This window comes from Sander lucioperca, chromosome 15, assembly GCF_008315115.2.
Source record: "Sander lucioperca isolate FBNREF2018 chromosome 15, SLUC_FBN_1.2, whole genome shotgun sequence".
Classification (NCBI taxonomy): Eukaryota; Metazoa; Chordata; class Actinopteri; order Perciformes; family Percidae; genus Sander; species Sander lucioperca.
The window spans coordinates 13,686,908-13,711,247 of NC_050187.1; the positions used below are offsets into that span (position 1 = coordinate 13,686,908).

General features: G+C 41.5%; 1 protein-coding gene across 1 annotated transcript; it reads left to right on the forward strand.

The window, feature by feature from the left end:
• Positions 1-7,821: 7,821 nt before the first annotated feature.
• LOC116039447 (transmembrane protein 121) lies at positions 7,822-11,065 on the forward strand. Its single transcript, XM_035992659.1, has 2 exons — positions 7,822-9,037; positions 9,333-11,065. The coding sequence occupies exon 2, from the start codon at positions 9,541-9,543 to the stop codon at positions 10,489-10,491; it is 951 nt and encodes a 316-aa protein (XP_035848552.1). The 5' UTR covers positions 7,822-9,037; positions 9,333-9,540; the 3' UTR covers positions 10,492-11,065.
• The last annotated feature ends 13,275 nt before the right edge of the window (positions 11,066-24,340 follow it).

Below are 24,340 nucleotides of genomic sequence, written 5' to 3' on the forward strand. Positions count from 1 at the left end.
ATATACAATGGTAAAAGCTACAATGATTCTTAAACAAACCCATCCTCCACACACCGAGTGATTAATGGCCACTGTCAGTCATGGCGCAACATTAGTGCAGCCATTTACCAAGAGCTGCGTCTTGTAATAGCTCTGGAGACAGGATGGCACATACTGCTAACGTGTTTTGCTCCCAGATAAAGTTCCAGAGTTATTGTCAAAACTTACATCAGAAATATATTGTACTTCAGTCAACCAGAGTTGTTTGAACGGCTATTGTATTAGCCTACACAGATTTGAAGACCATACCTGCCACATGATAATACTTTTTTTTTTTTTTTAGAGATTATTTTTTTGGGCATTTTAGGCCTTTATTTGACAGGACAGCTGAAGACATGAAAGGGGAGAGAGAGAGGGGGGAATGACATGCAGCAAAGGGGCTGCAGGCCGGAGTCGAACCCGGGCCCGCTGCGCTGAGGAGTAAACCTCTATATATGGGCACCCACTCTACCAACTGAACTATCTGGGCGCCCGCCACATGATAATACTTTCATAACAATAGCAGCATGCAAGATAACATTTCCCCAGTGGACTCAGAAAAGTTTATCTCATCAAGTTTAACCTCTCTATTCCCAGCAAACAAAGAAACAAACATGCGCAGGCGCACACACACAGCTCTGCCTCATTAAGCAAACTAAGCAGTCATCCTCCGGAAGAAAGGTGAGCCAGGCTGTACAGTTACTGCCATTTATAAACTACTTTTTCAAATTAGCCATGTCCCCCATGAGGAGAGTTGGGAAACTTGCCACTGAGAATGCACATGTGGATCGAGAGGCAACCCAGCTCAGTGCTTTGAAAAAAAAAGGAAAAAACACATAACTTGAATGTTCTGTGCTGCTGTTTTCCGTGAAGAATACATCACAATAGCCTCTTGTTCACACTCGCCCTCAGAACAAACATAATGATGCGAGCTGGTGCTCATTATTTGCTTGCGTGAAGCTGATATTTTGGTTTTAGTTTTGTGATGTCAATTCTTAAAGTTCTTGATCCTTTTTTTAACTATATTTTTTATCTACAGTACAGGGCTTGTACTGGATTTAATGGTCGTCACCTCAGAGCTCATGCATAAAAAATAACATTTATCCAACAAATCTATGCAGCAGCGTGAAAAGAAAACAACTGATAATTATGCTGTATGGAAAATGACCTTGCCAAAGAGGCAACGCACATGGAAGTTTTTTTTATCTTCTCTTTTAGTTATTATTGTAGGCAGTTTAATTAACACCATGCCTTTCCTTTTTCCTTTTTCACAAACAACCTCAACGGAGCATGTTAATATTCTTTATGGGTAAATGGCTGCATCACAGTTGCTCTGTATTCAATTAATCAGAGTGAGGAAACCACAGAGAGGCTAGCACAAACAGAAAATTCATCAATGATTTCAAGTCTAATAAGGCTGTAGACAAATCCCCCGTCCTACACACCATGTTGTTTATCTTTATATTTATGATAATGCAGTATATTTGTCTCTCTCAGCTCCATTCAAAAAATAAATTCATGAGTATACAAAAACTCTGAAAGGAAACCCGTAACCTCATTCATTTTATCGAAATACTCAGTCATTAATATTGACTGAGAACCTCCACAGTTTTATTTTCTGTTTTTTATAATCTATTTCGTTTTAGTCACTCAACATCATTCTGTGTGTGGCTGCAGAGACCATCAAAATGTATTCCAAGTCAGGGCGTAGGGTACACAGGTTAATAAAAAGCCTTTTAGGAAAATGTGCTGCTAATTAGCTCATTTAAACACAGCATCCCAGAGTGTCACTAACTCCACTGTCACTATTATCTCATTATTTACTGTAAATCAAGGAAATTGCCACTGGGAGCTTGAAGGCCATTAATATAAAAGCACCAGCAATGTTTATAATACAAATTCATGTTTTGTCGAAGATTGTAAAATTACATATGTTTACCAAAATATGTGCAGAAGGTTGTACACTACCAACAATAACTTCTTCACGTGCAGAGCCTTCTGGCTTTTAAAGCCCACTTTCTCGTTTGTTTTCCACCGCCTTTGGGAATTTCCAAACCCTGTCATCCCCCCAACTTGCTTACTTGCATTTTCAGCAGTGTAGTCAGTGATATTCTTTCTTTATTTCAGACCCAGGGGGATCCATATCCAAATAAGAAACACAGAGTAAAAACATAAAGAGAAAAAAGAAAGAAAAAAATACAAAAATACAAAGCCTTCCACAATGTTCAGTGTCTAACATACAGACATGTTTGCCAATGGTTCCACAGTCTGGAAGAAAATCTGACAGAACTGCGTACAGGGTTAGCCAAAACAGCGATTAAGTCGTTTTCTGACTCAGATACCCTACATCTAAATCTATACATCAGGTTACGTAAAACAGCAGAGCAGGTAGGTACCCCGACACTGATAAACATATGGCTTGCACTGGAGCTTCTTGGAGCTCTCAGCAGCAGCCTCATGCTGTCATTATAAGCCACTATGAGTTTTCTAATGCTGCCTTGCTTATAACGACACCACAGGTAGGCAGTATACAGGTGTACAATACGCTCTAAAGAGTGAGATCTTCACAGATACAGAGCACATGCTAAACTTATGACACAGCATGTTTGCTTGAGCATACAGCTTCCGACGCTGCCCATAGATATCCTTGTCATCAGACAGGTCATTTGCAATAATATGGCCCAAATATGTAATCTCACTGCACACCCTAAGTGCAGTGCCAGACAGATAGAAGTCAGGGAAGGTTGACTGTCTGTCTTATCTACTTCTGATAATCATGATCTTACTCTTTTTAGCATTGTATTTTATATCAAAATCAGCACCATACTGTGTGCATATTCTCAGAAGCTGTTGGAGACCAGCACTATATGGGCTAAAAATGACCAAATCATCTGCGTACATAAGGTGATTAATTAGTGAGTCACCAACCCTACAACCTGTACCACATGCATTTAAAATCAAAGACAAATCATTCATGTATAATGACAGTGAATGGCAGCACTTAACAGTTCTCAAGACAAAAATTACAAAGCATCAATATAACAATATTGTTTTTGCCTGGTGACATTATCAGCTCTTCACTTGAGATTTTTTTTCGTGGACCTCACCTCTAATAAACTTGTTTGCTGTGATAGTGTGGATGTGACTGATTATTGTGTTACCATATAGTAAGCTTAGTCATTAATAGGGATGAATAAAATGTAATGCTACTCAACTGTCAGTACAAAATACTAAAGCACTGCTCCTGCATGGATACATTTAAAGTCCCAGGAAGGCACTTTCTTTCTTTTTAATAAAAAAAATAAATAATTAAAAAACTCTTTCAGTGAACCTGGCATAAATCATCTAATGCCTAATGTAGTGTCCAACATAACATTCCCCCCCACTGGCCCAGTACATTTTAGTTTTACTGGCCCCTTGTATATTTTGAAATATTTAAATAATATATAATATAAATAAATATATTAAACTAGGAAAGGCTTATGTACAAACAAATCTGAGTTGATGAGCAGTGATCCTAAGCTCTGTTGCTCGCTGTGTTTTCAGGTGACGAGATGCAAGAACAGCCTTGTACATATAACATCACTTGAACTTTCAATGTTTTTGCAGATCATTCTTAGTGTTTGTTCTGCTCTGAGTGGGTTTGTTAAGTCATGCGGCTTTTGAATGCATAAATGTATATCAAAATGTCTCTCAATTGATTTTTCGGATTGTGGTGATAATGTGGCGATCATTCTCTTCCTCTCTGTTGCACAGCTCACCCACATAGGAATGTGAACAAGATCAATCAAATGCAAATACTCCATCCAGATCCAGGTCTGCTTTGTAGTCAGGAATCCTCTGTAAAAGCTGTTGGCAAGCCTTTGTCTCACATTTGACTTGATGTCATGTCAAATATAGTAAAGATAACGGCATACAATCATTTTCCTTCCTCGTTACCGACGGTTTAAAATGTCATAGCTACAGGGCTAAAATGACCTGCACCTCTTCCAGCATAGGTGTTTGTTGGGCGGTATTCTCTCCCTGCCCCCCCTGTCCCCTCTCTCTGATCTTATAGCCCCATGGGGAGCAGCTTAGCCTGTCCACTTCATCTTTCCCATTTGGTGGTTATAACCCTGATGGGGATGTTTAAGGACGGGAAGCCTTAACGCCCCCATTTGTTTTCCTGTAGGTAATCGATGGCAGACTCAGGGATACAGCTAATGTGATTTATGTGTCCTATTTCCACTGTTATGCTTCATGTACAAATTGTCTTCGGTGATGTAAATTCCTCAATCTTTTCACAACTTGCTGACACTGAATCCCGGCTGCAAAACCAAAGCAATTAATCCATGTTTGTGTCTATTGTCTTTGTTTCCCCCACCCCCGTTAACAACACCTGCAAATCATGACATGTTGAATGTTGTGACACTGAAACTTGATTCTTTGCTTAACGCTCATCTCTCTGTACAATGACGACGAATGCAGAGACAAAGATAAAAAGAAGGTATTTTTATTGGTGTTGTGTGGCATAGCACAGTGAAGCATGATTAATTTCATTTGACTCCTGAGTAAATCATCTGCAGTATAAACACAAAGGAAATCAAATCAGCCTATTCATTCAGTGATGCATACCCTTGTAATTATGCCACTACCTGCAGCACTTATGTGCACATTAATATCCCCCCTTAGTTTATCTCTGGGAGAACATCTATGCAGTAAACTTGGATTGTGTTAGGAAAGTACACGATTTGTTTAAAGGTTGCACAAGAAAACCTTCATCAAGTATGCATACTGTGTTTGTAATTGACAGACATATTCCTCTAATAAAAGCCTTTAGACCTTTGCACAAAGGGGGAAGAAAGAATAGGCTACTGATTGACTGAGCAATCGCAATCAGCCAAAAGAAGAAACTGCACTTGAAGTTGAAAGCCCAATTATCTTGCTACCATGGTACGGTGTTTGTTTTTACACTCGCGGCAATGTTTAGAAAACACATTTTATGCATTATTTAAGCTGAGTTCATGATGCAGCTTGCACTGTTGAATTTCTTCCATGATATCTTTTCTGACAAGATGAGAAAACACGTTTCTCAAGCTGATGCACTTGGTTGTCAAGGGAACATTTCTGAAAATGGAGTGCGTTATGCTCTCTGAGAAAGCATGCTCAAATATTTGCATAGAGGCAAATACCACATTTAAAAGCAAAACGATCTAACTGAACATTACACTTTTCAAAACAGAACCACTTTCTCTACAACTCTAAAAGCCAGCAAGAGGAAAAAGCCACAGCGTAGCCACTCCATGGCTCCCTTACTTTGAGTGCTTTGAATTTTCTTCTGTAAATGGTTTATGTTATAGAGAATGTAGCTGCCGTTGTGTGTGTTAACCTGCCTGGTGCTGAACAGTGATGATGCAGTGCCCCTGTCCAGGAGCCAAGGACAGTCCTCTGTAGGAGGAACGAGCCGAGCCGAGCCTGATGGACGAAGGAGAGAGGGCAGAAGAGAACAGACAAGCCTCCTGGATGTACTTTTGTCGGCTGAAATCTCATAAATCATATTATATAGCCTTGTGTTGGTATAACCGTATAATTACATTAATCAGGACTGAGAACTCTGACACACACTATATGTAATAAACCAGAAACCTGCGCATGAATCAACTTAAACAGTGATGGGATCTCCTCGATGCTCATGAATTATAAACAGAGTGAAGGAAGACAAAAGGGGGAATGCTGAAAATGTATAATTGAAAATATTCAGCAGGTGTGAAAGTCCGAGCCTAGGTTAACTGCCCTTTTTAATGCAGAGGTTATCACAATATTGGACTCCATTGTGTATTACAAAAAGGCAATGTAAATGAAGCTATGAATTATAGATTACTGGATAAGATGTGGGAGGAATAACAAAGTGGATGATAGAGGTGCTGTATCAAGCTCTCATACTGATTTTAGGGGGGAGTGATACTATTAAGATCACAGGGCTGTTCCCTTGTGGAACAGACAAGCCATCCACTCATTTACATGTTCAATTCAGGCATTTAGCTGACTCTGTTAGCCAGAGTGACTTTGAGCAAATGAGTGAGCAGGTAGCAGTATAGTGTCTGGCTCAAGGACACGTGGCTGTTACGGGGATCAGACCTGTGACCTTTCATTACACAATGAGTTTTCTACCCACCAGGGCCATCTTCTCTAACAATCTGTTAAATGTGTTATAGTAAGATTTCAGCACGAGTTGGTATTAAATTGAAGCCTACTATGGAGCTAAATCAGGGCCAAATGTTTTGTTAATTTGAAAAAAATATATATAGTTGAAAAACTAAAGCTTGAAATTGAAAATGTAAGTTTTGGTCTAAAACTTAAAAAATAAAACCATGTATTCAAACTAAATATAAGTGTACCAATTTTTCTTTCAGTTTGAATAAAATTTAGATTAAATTCTGGAATTATTTTGAATAAATTATTAATTTTCATTTTTCACTTTTATATTTGTTTTCAGCTCCACATTTCATTTTTTCAGATTCAAAACTTATTTTTTTTTTACGGCTTCAAATCTTTTTTTTTACAGTTTCAGATCTGTTTTTTTCAGTTTCAGACTTTTGGCCCCGATTTTGCGTAGGGGGCGTGGCTTCAACTCAGAGGGGCGTGGAATTATGAGTGACAGCCTAACAAAGAAGGCAGAAGACTCTCCTCAGTCATGCTGCCTTTAGGAAATTGTGTTACTGCGAGAACTATGACTAAATGCTTTCTGTTCACCATATACATGTGATTTTTACTAAACAAACTGATGCCAGTGACAAAGTTCCATTTAAAAAACTGTTTTGGACAACACGTGGTACCAATTACACTATGCTCACATCACTTCGCTTGTCATGGCTCAATTACAGCCGATAAATCCAGGACCAGGAACCAGGAAATAGTCAATAAGAATGCAGCTTGGTGAAATACAAACAGCTGTTTTGCTTGGCTGATTTTTCCACACACGAAGCATCTGTATGCTTTCATGATAAAGGCCTGATAGAAGTCATAAACAGCCATGATGGGCGGCTGTCAGCTGATCCACAGCTGGTAAATCTGCAACCATATCCATTCATGACTGCATAAAAGCCATGCATGATTGATTGCAATTATGTTTAGTTGTCATTACACAGTTGAATGAAAAGTGCAGCCACAGTGCATAGAAAACCAATACTTTTGACTCCTCAATGACTGCAGTTCATGAAGTGAGCAGTAAATGGCTTCATACTGTACAAATGGAAGCACTTTGGTTCCTCTGAGGAAGGATTATCACTAATTGGCCCAGCTGGATAAATAGAGCTAGTGGTGTTAGCATACTGCATGGCAGAGAAAACACACCATCCTTACCCAACCTTTATATATTTTTGCATTAGTATTATCTGCCAGCCCAGGCATTATCACATCTCAGAGGATAAAAATGTTCCCTTGACATTTAGACCCACCCTGCACATCTCCTCGTTTTTTTCTCTCTTCTCATCATGTCACTCGGCCCTTCATCTCAGGTTTTTTTTTTCTGTACCTCCCCATTTCTCTTTACCCCTCATCTCTTTTGGTCTCAGGCCCCATCTCAGGCTCCTGATTCACTGCTCTGTCAGTTGATCAATTGAAAGGCTCTCTTTCTACTCGCCCCCACCCCAAGTCTCCCCAGACTGCAGACACACAGCCTGCTAGGAAGCTGGCTTTTTTTTTTTTACATCCTATGATGGAGAGCACCCCCCACCCCTTTTTTTTCTCCTCTTTGGATCACTGTTCATCTCTGCACCTCAAACCCAATAAAGAAAAAAATGCATGGTGCTTCAATGGGCTTCATCAAGAAGAAGGAAACCAGGGCTCTTTCTGGGAGCCAAAAGAGAAACAGCCCGAGAAAATAGGATATCAGCGCAAGACTAAATGTAAAAAAGAAGAGAGGGAAAAGAGAGGGAAAAAACAGGGTGAGAGAGAAGTTGTGCATTCAGCTAAGCTGCAAAAGGCAGCTTCCTTCCCTCCCTCCCCCCCTCTCTCCCCGCCTATCTCCACCCCCTGGAAAAGTGTTCTGTCTCTCTCCCTCTACCTCTTTTTTCTCTCCCTCGCTCTGCAGCTGTGGTCTGCTGAGCGTCACCTCCACACAGCAAGTGCCTTTACTTGAGCAGGAGAGGGAGAAGGAAGAGGAGGGTAGCTGCCAGAGAGCTCATCCCAGGAGTGTTTCTGAACGAACCAAAGGAGCATCTCTGTGACTTCGAGGGAGGCGGCGTTGGGAGTATCACAGTGCTGGTGGTGTTGGCAGAACATGCTGAGTGGAGACAAGGAAATCCACTGGCGCTGTTGATCCTGGTGTCCCTGGCAAAAGCTGCTTGAGCAGGAGACTGAAAAAGGCGCAGCAGCCAGGATTTCGCCAGGGGGGCAGCATTTTACAGCGACAACGAAGCGTGGAGACAGCTGAAACCTACACACACACGCGCGCTGGAGAACACACACGCATACAGCTGAGTGGGGAAAGACAGTCACACGCTGCATTTTAAAGATTCACTACAACCCTTCTCCTTCTGAAGCACACAAACTTACAAATTGGTACATTTTCTTGTCCATGGATGCTGGATGATGGAGACGAAAACTTCTGGAGAGGAAATTCTCTTTTAGGAAGGACTTACTGCAGAGATTTTCCCACTAAGAATAACTTTCTCTTTTGGGGGGAGTTGGGAGGTTTAAACCGTCTATCTAAGCACAAAACAAAATAACCTCTATTCTTAGTTGCGGAAATTGAGAGCGGTCTTTGTGACCGTTGAGATTCCTCCTCCTGATTCAGTCTGAGCAGTAAGTGGATTATGACAGCAACATTTGGGGATTTCTCTTTTGCTTGAAAAAAAAAAAGAAGAGAAGAATATATCCATGACTGGTGGATTTACGTCTGTTATAGAAGGAGAGGATCCCGTGCGTTTTCTCCTCTCTTCTCTAGTGGATTACAGATGGGCTTTGTGATCTCTCAGTGCCGTCTCATGGATGATCGCTCGCTGCCAGTCATTAGGATAAAGTACAAAGAGGGAGACAAGTGAGTAGTCAGCTGGATTTTTACCTCTGAAGGCTTAAGCTTGTATGAAAACAAGGGTGTTGGAAGTGAATCTGGAATGAGAACACATCGCAGCAGCTTTTTTTCTATTTTAATAACAGAACATGTAACTCAGTGATCAAACTGCTGTGTTGTGTTTGGTGAATGATTATCAGGGTGTTAAGGGTAGACACACATCCTGAGATTGATTTATTCTTACAATAGTGTACCTGTATGTTTACAGACCATTTGCCAATGAACATCATTTACTAAATGAGGGGTACTGTCTACCCGACAGGTGGCTTTGGCACAAGCGGAGATTGATTGAAGTGATCTGTGTGAATCCTATTAATGCACCCTGGACTCTGGCCAAGGTAGAAGCAATGGAGGGGAACACCGCTGTCTAGCAGCACTATCTGATCTGCACCCTCACTGGACAAACTAAGCACCGTCTGCACTCTCTTTTCAACAACACTCCTCCTCCTCTTCCTCTCAACCAGGCAAAGATGGTACCTCCACCTCCCACCAACAAGCCCCACGTGTGCTTATCCACCATCCTGATCATGAGCAGCATGGCACTGATTGATGCCTACCTGGTGGAGCAGAACCACGGGCCACGCAAGATTGGCATCTGCATCATGGTGATGGTGGGAGACATCTGCTTCCTAATCGTCCTGCGTTACGTGGCGGTGTGGGTGGGTGCTGAGGTACGCACGGCTAAGCGAGGCTACGCCATGATCCTCTGGTTCCTTTACATCTTTGTGCTGGAGATCAAAGTCTACTTTGTGTATCAAAACTACAAGGCGGACAGGAAGAGCCTGGACGCTCTTGCAAGGAAAGCGTTGACGTTGCTGCTGTCCGTTTGCATACCAGTGCTGTTTGTGGTGCTGGTTGCTATCGATCATATGGAGTACGTTCGCGCCTTCAAGAAGCGCGAGGAGATCCGCAATCGTCTCTTCTGGGTGGTGGTGGACTTGCTGGACATACTGGACATCCAAGCCAACCTGTGGGAGCCTCAAAAGAAGGGGCTTCCTTTGTGGGCAGAGGGCCTGATGTTCTTCTACTGCTACATCCTGCTGCTCGTGCTGCCCTGCGTTTCCTTGAGCGAGATCAGCATGCAGGGCATCAACATCGTGCCCCACAAAATGCTGCTGTACCCCATCCTCAGCCTGGTGACCATCAACATCATTACCCTCTTCATCCGCGGGGGGAACATGATTTTGTACAGGGACGCCAGGGTATCCGGGATCCTGATAGGAAAGAACATCCTGGCCATCATCCTAAAGACCTGCAGCTTTGTGCAGTACAGGAGACAGTTGCAGAACGCTTCCCCTGCCTTCGGGGTGGAGCTGCAGAAAAACTCAGTGGCCCATGCTCGCCCTGCCCCCAACCCTCCTCAAGTGGTCATGCAAGACCAGACGCCCCTCCCCGAGGTAACCACGTGTGAACACACATGACAGAATGTTGAGGTGAATCCTGGAGATGTCAGTGTGAATAGCCTCAGGATGCTGGCAGGGCACAACGTTCCACCCCCTTTAGGGCAAGTGAACACTCATGTGAACACTCATGTGAACACACAGGAGATCATGTTCTCCGCGGCTGCTTAATGGCACACAGGACACTGCAGACGCTTAGCTAGGATATAGCGCAGTGCTGTATCCAAAGCTATCGTGGTGCAAAATACAGCATCACTTGGGACTTTATTAAAGCATTTCCTTCAATGAATTCTGTGTATTTTTTCGAATTGTACAAAAGATTAAAAAAAGGCAACTACTGCAAGATTAGAGGATATATTTTTGAATTGTATGTGTTGCATTCTAATCTTAAACTTAAGGGTCTGTGTGCTGTGGTGTGTATTTCTGTTGCTCGAATGTTCTTAGTAGTTGAGGGCTTGAACACATCAAAGTCAGGAGGAGCAAAGTAAAGTAATGAAAATAACAGTTAAAGCTTTCTCTTGAAAGAAGTGTGTTTTTTATATGTGATTCTTTGATAAAGTATTGTGTACAAGATAAAGGCTCTCGTGCTCTCTCACTGGCTGTAAAAGAGTTTTCTTCATGAAATCATTTGAAAGTTAATGAGTTTATTTCTCTTTCTAATTCAAATTCAGCAAATGTCCTTTAATTAACCTGGTTTGCAAAAGAAAATAGACAATGATTTTTTCTCTCACTCCGGTTCAATCTACAATTAGAGACTACTTAATTGCTAAAGTGGTGCCTTTGCAATGTCATTCATCTTGAGTGCGATCGTTATATGCCAGGCTCCTTATTTTGATGAAGGGTGGGACATTTTAAAGAAATACTCTGTGCAGTTATGGACAGTTTGATCACTGCAAAGGGTGACTATGGTGACGCAGCCACAGGACAGAATACACAGCCAAAGGGCAACACTGCAGATAGATAAATGATTCCTAAAACATAAAAACATATTTAATATTCTCCTCAGAGGCTCAGTGACTATGTGTGCTTAGGGGCAATGGCAGATCTTTGTAAGCACTGTCATTTTGTTCTTCACACAAAAGGACCAAATGTATACGTTGGTCCAGTGATGTGATTCCAAACAACAGCCAAAAACACATCATACCGTCTAATATGACAAATCTCTTTCTGTCTCGAGCAATCTTTTTTTCCTCTCCATCACCACCAATTGAGTCAGAGCTTTTACTTCTTGCTTTTCAGTAATAGAGACATTTTAGTACTTTAGATGCAAAGACAAACTGAACAATGAGCTAGGTGGTGTGACGCAGTGCAAAAAAGCAAATAATTATACTGGCACAGGTGCCATAGTAAAAACAATAATACATTTTTACAATAGGCTCCATCTCTTATACTCAGGTTACTCTCCTTTGCATAATCTCTCTCTCACCAGTGACTGCTTGCATAATTTAAAGCAGACTGCCTGTCTATGTTTGTTAAAACCCTGAGAGTGCACAAACTGGTCCAACATTTTCATCTGTGCGTAGCACAGCTACAGGAAGGTGGCAACTTTCTGTGCCCCAAACAAAGCTGGCAACATCAGGACTGCTGTAGCCAGCATTATTTGTCTGTGTTGATGTCTAACAAAGTTACAGCAGCAATTTTGACACTATAATATACTATTGAATTGTTTCTACAGAAGTGTAGGAATGAAAGGAAACCATTCATCCTTTGGTTACACTGAATGTGCTCAATGATTAATTCCGATAGCTTGATGAACAATGAGGAAATGTTTCTACCGAAATGGGCTGCATTGCAGCATTGAATGTGCAGATGACAATGTAAGAATTGCAATAAAAGCAAAGTCATTCTAGTGTGCTCTACCATTGATCTAAAAGGTTTACATAATTTGCACAAAATACTGTTAGTGCTCTTAACAAAGATGACATTCAAGTCAGTGCACCCACTGACTTTAGATATGATCCTCATTCCTCAATCTTGAGCATGCATGTGTCTTTGTGCTAAAAGCAGAACTTTGGAGAAAAAATATCTTCAACAATTGCCCTTTGCAACACAACCTCATACATAAACGAAAAAAGGGATGATTTCCAATGACTCCCAAAACGACAAATACTGTATGAGCGCTCTATTAAACAACGTGATACCGCCACACGGTGCCCAATTTGTAACACGTGACCATAACACGTGACCATAACATGTGACCTCGATGGCAGTTTTTATCATGTAACAGTTTAAGGTGACACGTTTAAACACGTAGTTAACATTGTGAAATGGAACTAGTAGAGTTTAGGCAACACAAATACTTAGGGTTAGTAAAACATCATGGTTAGGATTAGAGGGTTACCCTAGGGTCACAGAAGTCATTGAGTCACGGACAAAAGTCTGTAAAACTGTTTATTTCAAAAAGCGAGACTTTTGGTTTCACATGGAACACCAACCTGGGTGTCCTGAGTGTAAGTCCTGTCTTAGTTTGACCCATGCACAGTGGTGGTTCTACATCGAATTACACCCTGAGAAAATTCTGCTGAGAGAATGCCAGTCTTTTGAAATGATCTTGTTTATTTATGCTCTCTCTCTCTCTCTCTCTCGCTCTCTCTCGCTCTCTCTCGCTCTCTTCATTTTGCTTTATTGGCATGAACAAAGAAAACATGTTGCCAAAGCAGTTTACAGAAAATTCATGTCACATATTGAATACATAGGTGTCACATAGATTCTATACTGTACTGATCGCTATACTACACACTAAACTCTCTCTCTCTGTCTTTTTAATTGAAGCGCGCACAAAATCACCTGCGGGAGAACATGATGTGTGCTATTCTTTCTACAGTCACATGCACAGTCACTGTGAGGCTGAAACTGACTCCCAATCCAAGTTCCATTTAACACTAACAACATTTCAATACCAAAACATGAGCCATTTGTTTTCTGCAGTGCACGGTTTTCACCTCCCCTTTCCCCTTCTCACACAGCTTCTGTGCACGGCACCTTCTCAGCCTGCAGCTGCAGGGGGCACCAGCAAAATGATAGATAATAGAAAACCGCGGCACGGCACAGAAGAGTTCTTTTTTTTTTTTTAAGTGCTTGTGCCGCCCCCCCTCCCCCCCCATGTGTCATGAAAAAATGCCGCCCTGGGCGGCTGCCCGCTTCTCCCGTGCGAAAAAACGCTACTGCCCATGCACCACCCCAACCCTGCCTCCTAAGCTGAATTTGGCACTCTCATACTTCGTCACCTCACTACTTTGTTTGCTCTTGCGATAACAAGAGGAAGTGGCTTAACAACAAATGTAAATATGAGTCATTCTATCGATTTATAGGGTCGTTTTCTGGGTAAGGACGGGTTGGCCATTCAACCAGCAGAACTTTACAAAAGTACATTGTTAAAACAGGCGTAAGCAAAACAACGCATTTGTATTTGAAGTTATGCGCTTCCTGGTTGCTGGGTTGGGTTGGTTGCCAGGAGTGCGACCAGATGATGTACAGTCACACACACAAAAAAAACAGACTGCAGAAGAATGGATAATGAACTTGTTTTGGTTAAATGCAAAAAGCCTTTACTCGCTGTACATTATGTAGATTCTTTAGTGTTAAATCACACATAAGCAGCATATCAGGCAGTGCACTGTACCTATTACTTTATTACTATATCTGACATATTTACAACGGCATCACTTAATCATTTGTTATATCTAGATCTGCTTTTCGTATCAACAAAGCACTTATTAGCACACTACTTGTGTTCTCATGATTCTACCATGTCTCTATATATCTGTATACACAGCTTTAAGAACAAAATCATGATCCACTCTTCTAGAAGCCACAAGTGTGCCTTTAGGCAGTCACCCAACCCAATCTACCCACACCCTCCCACCCCATCTCACATCACCCTTCTTCCCACACTGCCAGATCCTGAATGAATGTTGCATTCATCCAGATGACCATGTTTTTTTTTGTTTTTTTTACTCTCGAATGTTAATAAACTGAGGAAGCTGTTGGATGCACCTCCACACTTACCACATTAACACTGACAAAGCTGCCTGTGCCAAGGAAGCAAGACAAACGGCTGCAGTAAATTCACAGCTCGACCTTCGGCAGTCGTGAATAGCAACAGAGCCGGGGAACAAATGTATTTTTTCATGGAAGGCATGTTAGAGCACGAGGAAAACAAACCAGTACAGAAAATGAATGCTCATCAACTATTGATTCTCTTGTCTGGAGGGTAACTGATATTAGATTTAAAAAGACCACTCTGTAGAAACAAATAACGACGAGGGCTTTTTTTGGACGAAGCAGAGGAAAGCGTGCGATGCTGCTGCTCTGAGTGTATTTAATGCTCCTCTGTTATGCTGTAACTTAAAGCACTGTGTGCATCTTTCAAACAGTGGAGCGGCCAGTTCACATGATAATGAATGCTTTAATCTTAAAATGTGGATGCTGTGCACATGAGCAAAGCACAGAAAGGTCAGAAAGTTACTCTGCAGAGTTTGAGACTCATCCAATTCCTACTAAACATATACATACATAGATTTTCCAAGGACTTGCACATAAACTCTGGGCAACATTTGACATCCTTGAACTATTTCGCTGAGCAGTTGCAATTATCTATTCCTCAGTCAAAACACTTGTGTAATGTATCCTTTTTTTAAGTGCACTCAATCACCAAATTACAGCCTTCCTCATTACAAAACGGTTTACTCACATATACCCCTTAGACACGCATGTATGCATATTATGAGAGGAGATCTGAGTGCAGAGTAGAGGCGCCCCTGTAAAAGGAAAGGTTTCACTATATTGCTCATGCACAGATCAGCAAGGATTAACAACAGCTGTGAAGGGTGAACTCGAGGATGATCAAGCCTGTGACTCGCAGCTACAGTCTGATCTTTCTAATAATCAGGTCACTCTGTTGGACCGCCAGCAACTTTCAGTCGACCCAACAGGGAACCCAGGTGTCGGAGATGAGAGTGGGTCGCTCAGAGCGCTGGGTAGAGTTGAATTTAAATGTGAATTATGGAGAGGAGTTTCATTATTTAATTTTTTTTTTTTAGATTTAGTCATTCGTTGTTGACCTATAAAAGATTCAGATGGTTGAACGATTCTCTCTGTTGCTTACAGGGCTTTTTCTCACGTACCCATTTACACGTAATGGTATCAGTCAAGTCCCTAAAGACCTAAAAGAACATTTTCTCCATGTCATATTGTGAAAGGAAACAGTGATCACTGTCAGTGACTGTGCTTTCATTTATAATTTAAGGCATTTGTTATTCACAAGGACTTAAAAGGGAATATAGCCTACAGTGTAGAAAGGCTCGAAAGACAAGACGATAAACAGGATGAGGTCAACTGATTTCATGTTTACCTTGGTTCTTTGTCGAAAGCTACAGAATTAAACATTTCACCTTGTTGTCAGTTCCACCCTCTGCAGTTGGTCAAGTCCTGTCATTCATTTTGATGAGCTGTCTACCTTGAAACAGCATATAACCCAAGGCTGAGGAAACTGCCATCAAAAAAGTCACCACAGGCATTAATGAAACAGATGGTGAGTGCAGCCAAATTTTATGAGAAACATCGATGATTTCTTACTCTGTCCACAATTGTTGCTATGACCTTCCCATTCTACATGCCCACAAACCAGCCCACAGCAAATTGTGTCCTGGATTTCAGTGATTCAGGCAAACAGATGATTTATGAAGCTTAGCTGAGCTCGTACTTTGGTGGTTAGCTTGTGAGATATGCTGTCTAGTAGAGTATCACTCCCCAATATCTTATGTAAACCCATACTGCGGGGAGTGATGAGGTCGGAGTCAGGCCACCAAACACAATGTTCTGCTGTTATAATAAACATTTCAAACTTGAGTTGTCTGATTGAATTACATTTGTAATACTATTTTTGTATTGGCGAGGACCAGCGTTGAGTGACTGCTATTTTTCATTTTAATTAGGCATTATAATTTTTCCACAGCATGCCGCTTGTTTGGGGGCGCTTCTCAGCTGGGTCTTGAAAGATTAAATGGAGCCTCAATGAGGGGTTGGGATATCACTTAAAATTAATACTGGAGCATCCTGGGTAAAATAACTCATACTGTGTTGTGCAATAGTTATCATTTGGTCTGCTAATGTGCTCAATTAAAGGGATACTTGTATCAGTAGAAACATGGTAGTATTTTTGAATGACTGTGCTTCCCTCTCTCATGTCCCCTTGAGACCAGAGATCTCTGTATTGTGGGTCTGGAAAAAAATCTTCTGATGATGGAAAATGACTATTTTTGTGTCATTGGAAGATTTTTTGACCAGAGGCAATGGACTACAGCCAGTAGTAGGAGCTACTTCCGCATGTTTTCAACCCGCCCATAGGGGGTTGGACTGTCGTCTTTCTTGGAAGATTCCCGAACCAAAATGAGCGTCAGCCATCTTGAATCCTAGCTAAGCAGTAGTCTCTCTCTCAGCAGCAAACTTTTAAAATAATTACGTGCATTCAAACTACCGCACACGTGTACCACCGGGATACATTGGTACAGATCGGAGAATACGCAGTACACTTTATTATAGACGGAATACTCGACACACTACGTGAGCTTCGCCTGCAATAGAGACCAGCGGTGTTGCTCGATGCCTCTGGCCGGTAAAGGGACATCATCAGTGGGGAACATGGAGCGAGTGCCGGTGGAAAGCTAACGCTAGCCGGCCACCTGTTCCATCAATCCTGCTTGCAAGTGTCCGCTCATTGCAACAAACTGGACTACATCCAACTTCAACGAAACTCCCAACGCGAGTTCAGAGACTGCTGTGTTTTTGTTGTTGTGGAAAAATGGCTGAACAACAGTGTACCGGACTATGCAGAGTGATAGAGAAAGATGGCTCTGGGACTATGCAGCTACCAGGGCTGGCTGCTCTGTCGCCGGGTAAGACTAGTGGAGGCGGGCTGTGTTAACACAGACTGGTGCTTGTATCCAACTAACTGCTAGTGGAGTTTGTGACTGTTAAATGCCGACCATTCTACATTCCACGCAAATTTACGGCTGTGTTTATACTCACCAAGCGCCAATGCTAGTAGTTATGTGTAAGCTGAACTTTATAGAGCCTATAAATGTGTGTGCACTAAATGTAGCCTGTTTCGTATGTCGTTTTTATATAATATTGTTTTTATATATTTTAATTGTGTAACCACTTGAGCCACGGTGAAACGTTGTTTCGTGTATATGGTTGAAATGACAATAAAGCACATTGAGTTGAGTTGACTGTCTCACTGGCTTGGGAGTAGAATACAGGGTGACAATTTTTCGTGACTCCCACGGGTCACGTGATTCCTGCGGGAGTCCCGCGGTACGGGAGTAAATTTCGCTGTCGGTAACGTGTTCGGGACGGATAGGGCATGGAAATCAACGGGAGCGGGACGGAGCCGGAGATTAAATTAAAAAATTGTCACTACCTAACCCTAACCCACCCAGCAGTGAGAGACAAACGTCTCTGCTCTGCAGCGCTGCATTCACACAACAACATCAGCACAGCAGAGCAGAAGAGCTGCTCTCGCTCTCTCGGGCCATCACTGCAGCTGGGCACAAACACACACACACACACACACACACACACACACACACAGAGTCTGATCACTTTAGACAATATAGGGAACGAAACGGGAGCGGGACGGGATTCTTTCTCTCGGGATTTTGCAGTACAGGATTTTTTTGGGGGGGCAGTCATGTGATCGGAATGTGACGGGAGTATTTTCGTGGGCTCGGGATGGGATGGGAGCGTCAATTAATTCCCGTGTCACCCTCTAGAGTAGACTCTAAAGCAGCGAAGCAAGTGCATTCTGGGATTTGGTGTCTTTCATCCACATGAGCCAAAAACACATTTTCTGGCTTTTCTCGGCTAGAAGCCACCAATTTAAAAAAAAAAAATAAATCACATTTCTACTGCATAAGTGACCCAATTTAAAGATATATTCATCTTTCCAACGGTGAAATATCCCTTTAAGATTAAACTTTTCAGGAATGTCAGTCATTGAGCATCAGGCCATGTCAATCACTTGTGGATCTTAACTGTTTGAGTCAGCATGCCTTGAAGAGGCTAGAGCTGTTTAACATTAGAAGCTATAGCATACGTTCAGTCAGGAATACTTTTGCATGCTTAGGCCTGTACTGTAGTTTTATTTTTCAGATTGCTGCTGCTCAGGGCAGAAGCCCCTTGATAACAAACAAATCTCCCTGCAGAGTCTACGCACCAAAGACTTAATTAGCTTATATCATCTGTTATAATAACAACTCTCTTTATTTCCTTCACCTGTCTGTCCTGATTGAAATGATACAGAGAAGGATGAGCATTAAAATACAAAAAAAGGTTGTATTCCCTTAGGATTTTATTTTTGGTTTGAAATTTTGTTTGCTGAAACATCTACGCCCACATGATCTGTAGATTGAGCTACTGTCCATGCATGAATATTACAATTGGCATCATATGAACTATTCCTTTGAGACCAGAGGAAAACCTAATTACACACTGAATGAAGTTCCATTTAATAAACATGCTGTCATTTAAAGGCCAACACAAATATTTTGCTGACAGATGTTTGTCATCCCAAATGCTTGGTGTGCATTAGAATTTGACTGATGTAAACCTTTGGTCTCAGACAAAAAAACACTGCCTTCTTTAAAAGCTATATGATGGTACAGTAAATGGCCAAAATATAATAGATAAGAAAGAGAGAGCAACATATATTTCTTAACCTTATGTTCTACATTTTCACAGAAGACATTTTGACATCTCACAGCAGGAAAAGCACAGGTGTGAATACTATAATTGATTGCTGAATTCCATTCAGCTGCTTCAGTTTCAGTGTCCTGGTATTGTGCATGTGGACTGGGACACTTAAATAGAACAGGGGTTGGTAAGCCACATTAAATAATAGAAATAGAAAATAAAAGAGTCATGAATCAATAGAGAGGCAGTCATTCAGACTGCTTGAGCCCGCTGCTTCTGTTCAACCAACAACTGTTAAAAACTGGTTTCCAACTCTCACCAATTACTTCACAATTACGTAGTGATTCCTTTTCCACCCAGGAGCTGGTGATTTGTAGCGGGGATTTAAGAAATAATAGAGCAAATGATGTTTTGTTAAAACCCCTGTGTGTAGTATTCAAATATTTAATTCTCAAATATCGAATTTCGATGTGAAATGTTCAGGACGTAGACAGAGAACCTCATCCAAAGGCGAAACAAGACTGACGCACCATGTTCGTACGTGAACAAACAGACAGGTCCAGATGCTCTACAGTCAGTAATAATCTGGATAACCCCATCACTCAAGACTATTGTCCAAAAGTGGACAGATCCAATCTGCTTTTGTAACGATGGTCAAGCATCAGGGGGAGAGAGGCGAAATGTTGAATTTTTCTACCTTTTTATTTTTCCTTTGGAAAATAAATCAAATCATTGTCTTCAGGCTTTGGTGTACACATTTACAGCATCCAATCAAAAGTATACAGCTTCTCTGCTAATTACTCTTTCAGTAATAGAAAATGCATACAAAATTATTATCTGAATCATAACTTTTTAACTTCTCAAATAGAATGGCATAACTGCAGCTGAAGTGCATAAAGTTACAGCACTTCAGTCAAACCTAATTACATTATGGAGCCACATATCTTTGGAAAATAAATCAAAACATTGTCTTCAGGCTTTGGTGTACACATTTACAACATCTGCACAAGCAAAATATAAAGAATGCATTGCGTTACATAGGCTACATGTACTACGTCAATATCCCATTGTACACTATCAGTGTTTGCTAGCAAGCGAGGCACGCCAGACAGAATGTTAACACACATGTAACGACAACTAATTAACGTTCGGGAATACTCGCTTAACATACACTGTTGTCTCATACATATACCGAAACTATACTGAGATTAAACATACACACATGATAAACACAGAGTAATATTACTTCCAATGTATGGACGTGACTAGCAGAGTTTACGGATAGCCACGTTAGCCTCAGTATGCAGAAACTCACGGTCAAAAGGAAACATTAACAAACTTTCTGTCAAAACACGCAAAATGCAGTACGATCGTTACAGTGCATGGGAATAATATAACACATTAGATACATCGAAGTTATCAACCTAAACATCAATTTACTTTTAGAAAACTGATATACTGGGTGAAGTACTTTGTACACTGAACCTACCCGATCAAAAGTATACAGCTTCTCTGATCGGGTAGGGAAGTAACGCAAGACTACACGCAGCAGATCTGCAGTACACCATATGGCCAAGGGTGGCTCCATTCACAACTATTAGACAAGGATGTTCATTTTTGGCGAAAATCATATAACAATACACTACATTTTTAACTCTGTTACACTTTGTTGCAATGTAAGTTAGCTTAGCTGTCTTTCAGTATCCTGCCTGCTTGGTGCAAGGTTTCGTTAGCATTATCCTAGTCTTGCATTGCCAGGGTCTGGCGAGTCCACACAGCATTCCAGGATTGGAGAACAACTTGCTCTGGTTCATTGGCATTTATTTAAACCAATCACAATCATGTTGGGTGGAGCTAGGCACCCGACAGAGCCACAGTGCCGCTGCAAAATAGCCTCGGGAAGGAACTTGTTCTGGTGGAACATGAGTACGTTCAAAAGTAGTTTTAGTCGTGCAACAGAAAACTCAGATTGGACAGATAGTTTAGCTAGCTGCCTGGATTTACCCTGCAGAGATCTGAGAAAAGGTTAACCATAGTCCTCATAAATCCACTTTTTCCAAACTTTGCTTAACCAAAATGGATTTTTAGGGCTTGAGCGCCGACGACAGCGAAGGCCCTATTGAAACTAAAGAAATTATTATTCTTTTCTGCAAATGAATCGCCTTTTTGAGGGGCTTAACATACTCAAAAACTCACCAAAATTGGCGGTCGTATCAATTCTGGTGAAAATTTACGTATTTTAAGGGTTTAGGGAATAGGCGCACAAGAATGGCTCGCTAGTGGCCCCTTACAAAGTTAAAAAAAATTGAGCCCCTGTAGAACAAAACTTGGTACACATATGTAGCATGTCAAGACTTACAAAAAAGATCATTGGAGCCATACCCTAAACCCAACAGGAAGTCCGCCATTTTGAATTGAAAGTTCGAAATTAGGGCGATTTTGACCTTTTCCACATGTGGTACTTTAACGAACTTCTCCTAGAAATTTCATCCACTCAACTTCAAATTTGGTCTGTGCCATCTTAAGACATTAAAGATGAAAAGTTATTAAAAGAAAAACGAGGGAAACATCGTATGCCGAAGCGTTGTGCAAATCATGAATGTATTAAGAGAACTGGATACAGTGTTCGGTGGGAAGCCCCGTTCATTCCAATGAGAGTGCTCAAAAGCGCATAAAGCAAACATGGAGCTCGGCTCTTCCATGTTGACTGCATGGATGTATTAAGAGAACTGGATACAGTGTTCGGCGGGAAGCCCCGTACGTTCCAATGAGAGTGCTCAAAAGCGCATAAAGCAAACATGGAGCTCGGCTCTTCCGCATTATTGGCCCATAACGCTGGTTGGCTCACGATGGACGTGCGCACTAGCAACAATTTGTTTGCGTTGTCGTAGCAACCGGTAGCAACATGTGTGTTCATGAGCTTCTCTGTCGTGTCTCTTACTGGCGAACTCATGAACTCGCCGTTTTCATTGTCTAAAATATTCACTAACGTTAAACATTGTTTTCGTTGTTCCCTATCATTTACATGCTTAGCTAAATAAACGATAGATGTATTTAGCTAGACAACCAAGGAGATTTAATAATTATGTTGTGCTACTAGCTAGCTACCTACTAACTAGCGCTAGCTAGCTGTTAGCCTGCAGTTTCGTGAACAGAGCTCATCCATGGCTTCAGCTCTCATCCACGTTACAAGCTTTACAGCATACAGCCCTCGGATGTATTATAAGAGAACCAAGGCGATGTAATCAGTATGTCTGTAGTAACGTTATGTAGGCATATAGCTAGCTATGTATAGATCTTAATACAGCCATGCTAGCTACCCCTGATGTTAGCAACTAGCTAGCTAGCCGATAGCCCGCAAGTTTGGGAAACGCTAATGACGTTACATCCACGTAGCTAACAGGCTTTACAGTAGCTACATACATCCCTGGAATGTATCATGACTTCATAAGATAATACCATGGACGTATTAATAGAACACATGGTGAATTACAACCATTAGCTATATCCATTATTACAGCTAGCTACATGAGCTCGGGAGAACAGTCATGTGAGCGGGCGGGCGCAGTCCCGCGGCTCTGCTCGCGTCCACTATGCTCGTTCATCATGTCAAATTTAATAATTCTGGATTCGCTTCTATTGAATGTTAAAAATGTTAAAAACGTAACATTTTAGACAAGGACCCTTTCAGTGTTCGGGCTGGTAAGTTGATATACCCAGAAACAAATTATCCGCTGAAATATAGACGTTTCTTTCGCCATGCAAAGTCTATGTGAAAAGGCTTTCTGAGCCATGGGGTGCAGTACCACCGTTATCCGCTAAGCCCATGGTGGCTTTTAGACTCGGCGCTCTTCCTGGGGGCTTGGTTGACTGGCCCATGATGTCACAATGGACATGCGCACCAACAACAGTTTGTTTGTGTTGTCGTAGCAACCAGTAACAACATGCTCATTCATGAGCTCCTCTCTCGTGTCTCTTACAAGTGGCGAACTCATGAATTCGCCGTTTTATTGTCTTTAAACATTGTGTTTTCGTTGTTCCTGATCGTTTACATGCTTATCTAAATAAACGATGGATGTATTTAGACAACCAAGGAGATTTAATAATTATGTCGTGCTACTAGCTAGCGCTAGCTACTAAGGTTAGCCTGCAGTTTTGTGAACAGAGCTCATCCATGGCTTCATCCCTCATCCACGTTACAAACTTTACAGCATACAGCCCTCGGATGTATCCAAAGAGAGAACCAAGGCGATGTAATCACTAGCTATGTCTGTAGTAACGTTATGTAGGCATATAGCTAATTATGGTATTACCCAGTCCCTCCAGGATTTCGCGGCCTTTTTTTGAGATTGTTGCGGCCCAAAATGCCTGATTTCGCGGGAGCTTTTGTAAAAAATTGCAATAAAGGTTGCGATGTCTTTTGTATGTTTGTTGCAATGAAGTTGCGGGAGACAGTGAAAGTTGCAAAAAAGTTGCGATTTTTTTTTTTTGTATAGTTCTTTAAAAATAAAAAAGAAACTTGTTTCGGGGAGAATAAAACTACTCTGGGCTGACATTTCCTAGTAACCTTACCAAAAAGGCTCAGGATGCTGCAAATGTTGGTATAATATGAAATTGGCTGGCGGATTTAAGACAAAAAATAATGTATTGAATGAATCAAATTTGAACATATGTGTCAGTGGCTTGTAGATCTTTACATAGTTAATTTCCTAACCTGGCCTGGGACACACATTCATACGGTTTGATAAAGTACTGACTTTAACTTATCATTGCACTTACAATAACGAGCGCAGCTGTCCTCAGTTTAGGTCATCGTGTCGTCTCATCTCCTTTTTTTTCTGCATCCACCGTGTGTGTTGTTTGTGTGTGTGTCTGTGTGTGTGTGTGTGTGTGTGTGCAAGCGTCAGTCGCGGGGAGAACGGAGCTGCAGCCCCGTCCGCTGCAGATAGCCAACAGGATTGAAACGGCAGCAACTTTAGAGTGAAAAATCGTTACAGCGTACATTGATGTTAAAATGTATACAGGTTTGACGGTCTGAAATGTTTTGCACAGTCTTTCGCTGTACGTTTTGTTGGTAACGTGAGATGTTCGAGTCACATACGTCTTGTCTTCATATCACAAACAAGGAAATGATCAACCCGTTCTCACTCCCGCTTGGTCATTGGCTCTCAGAGTG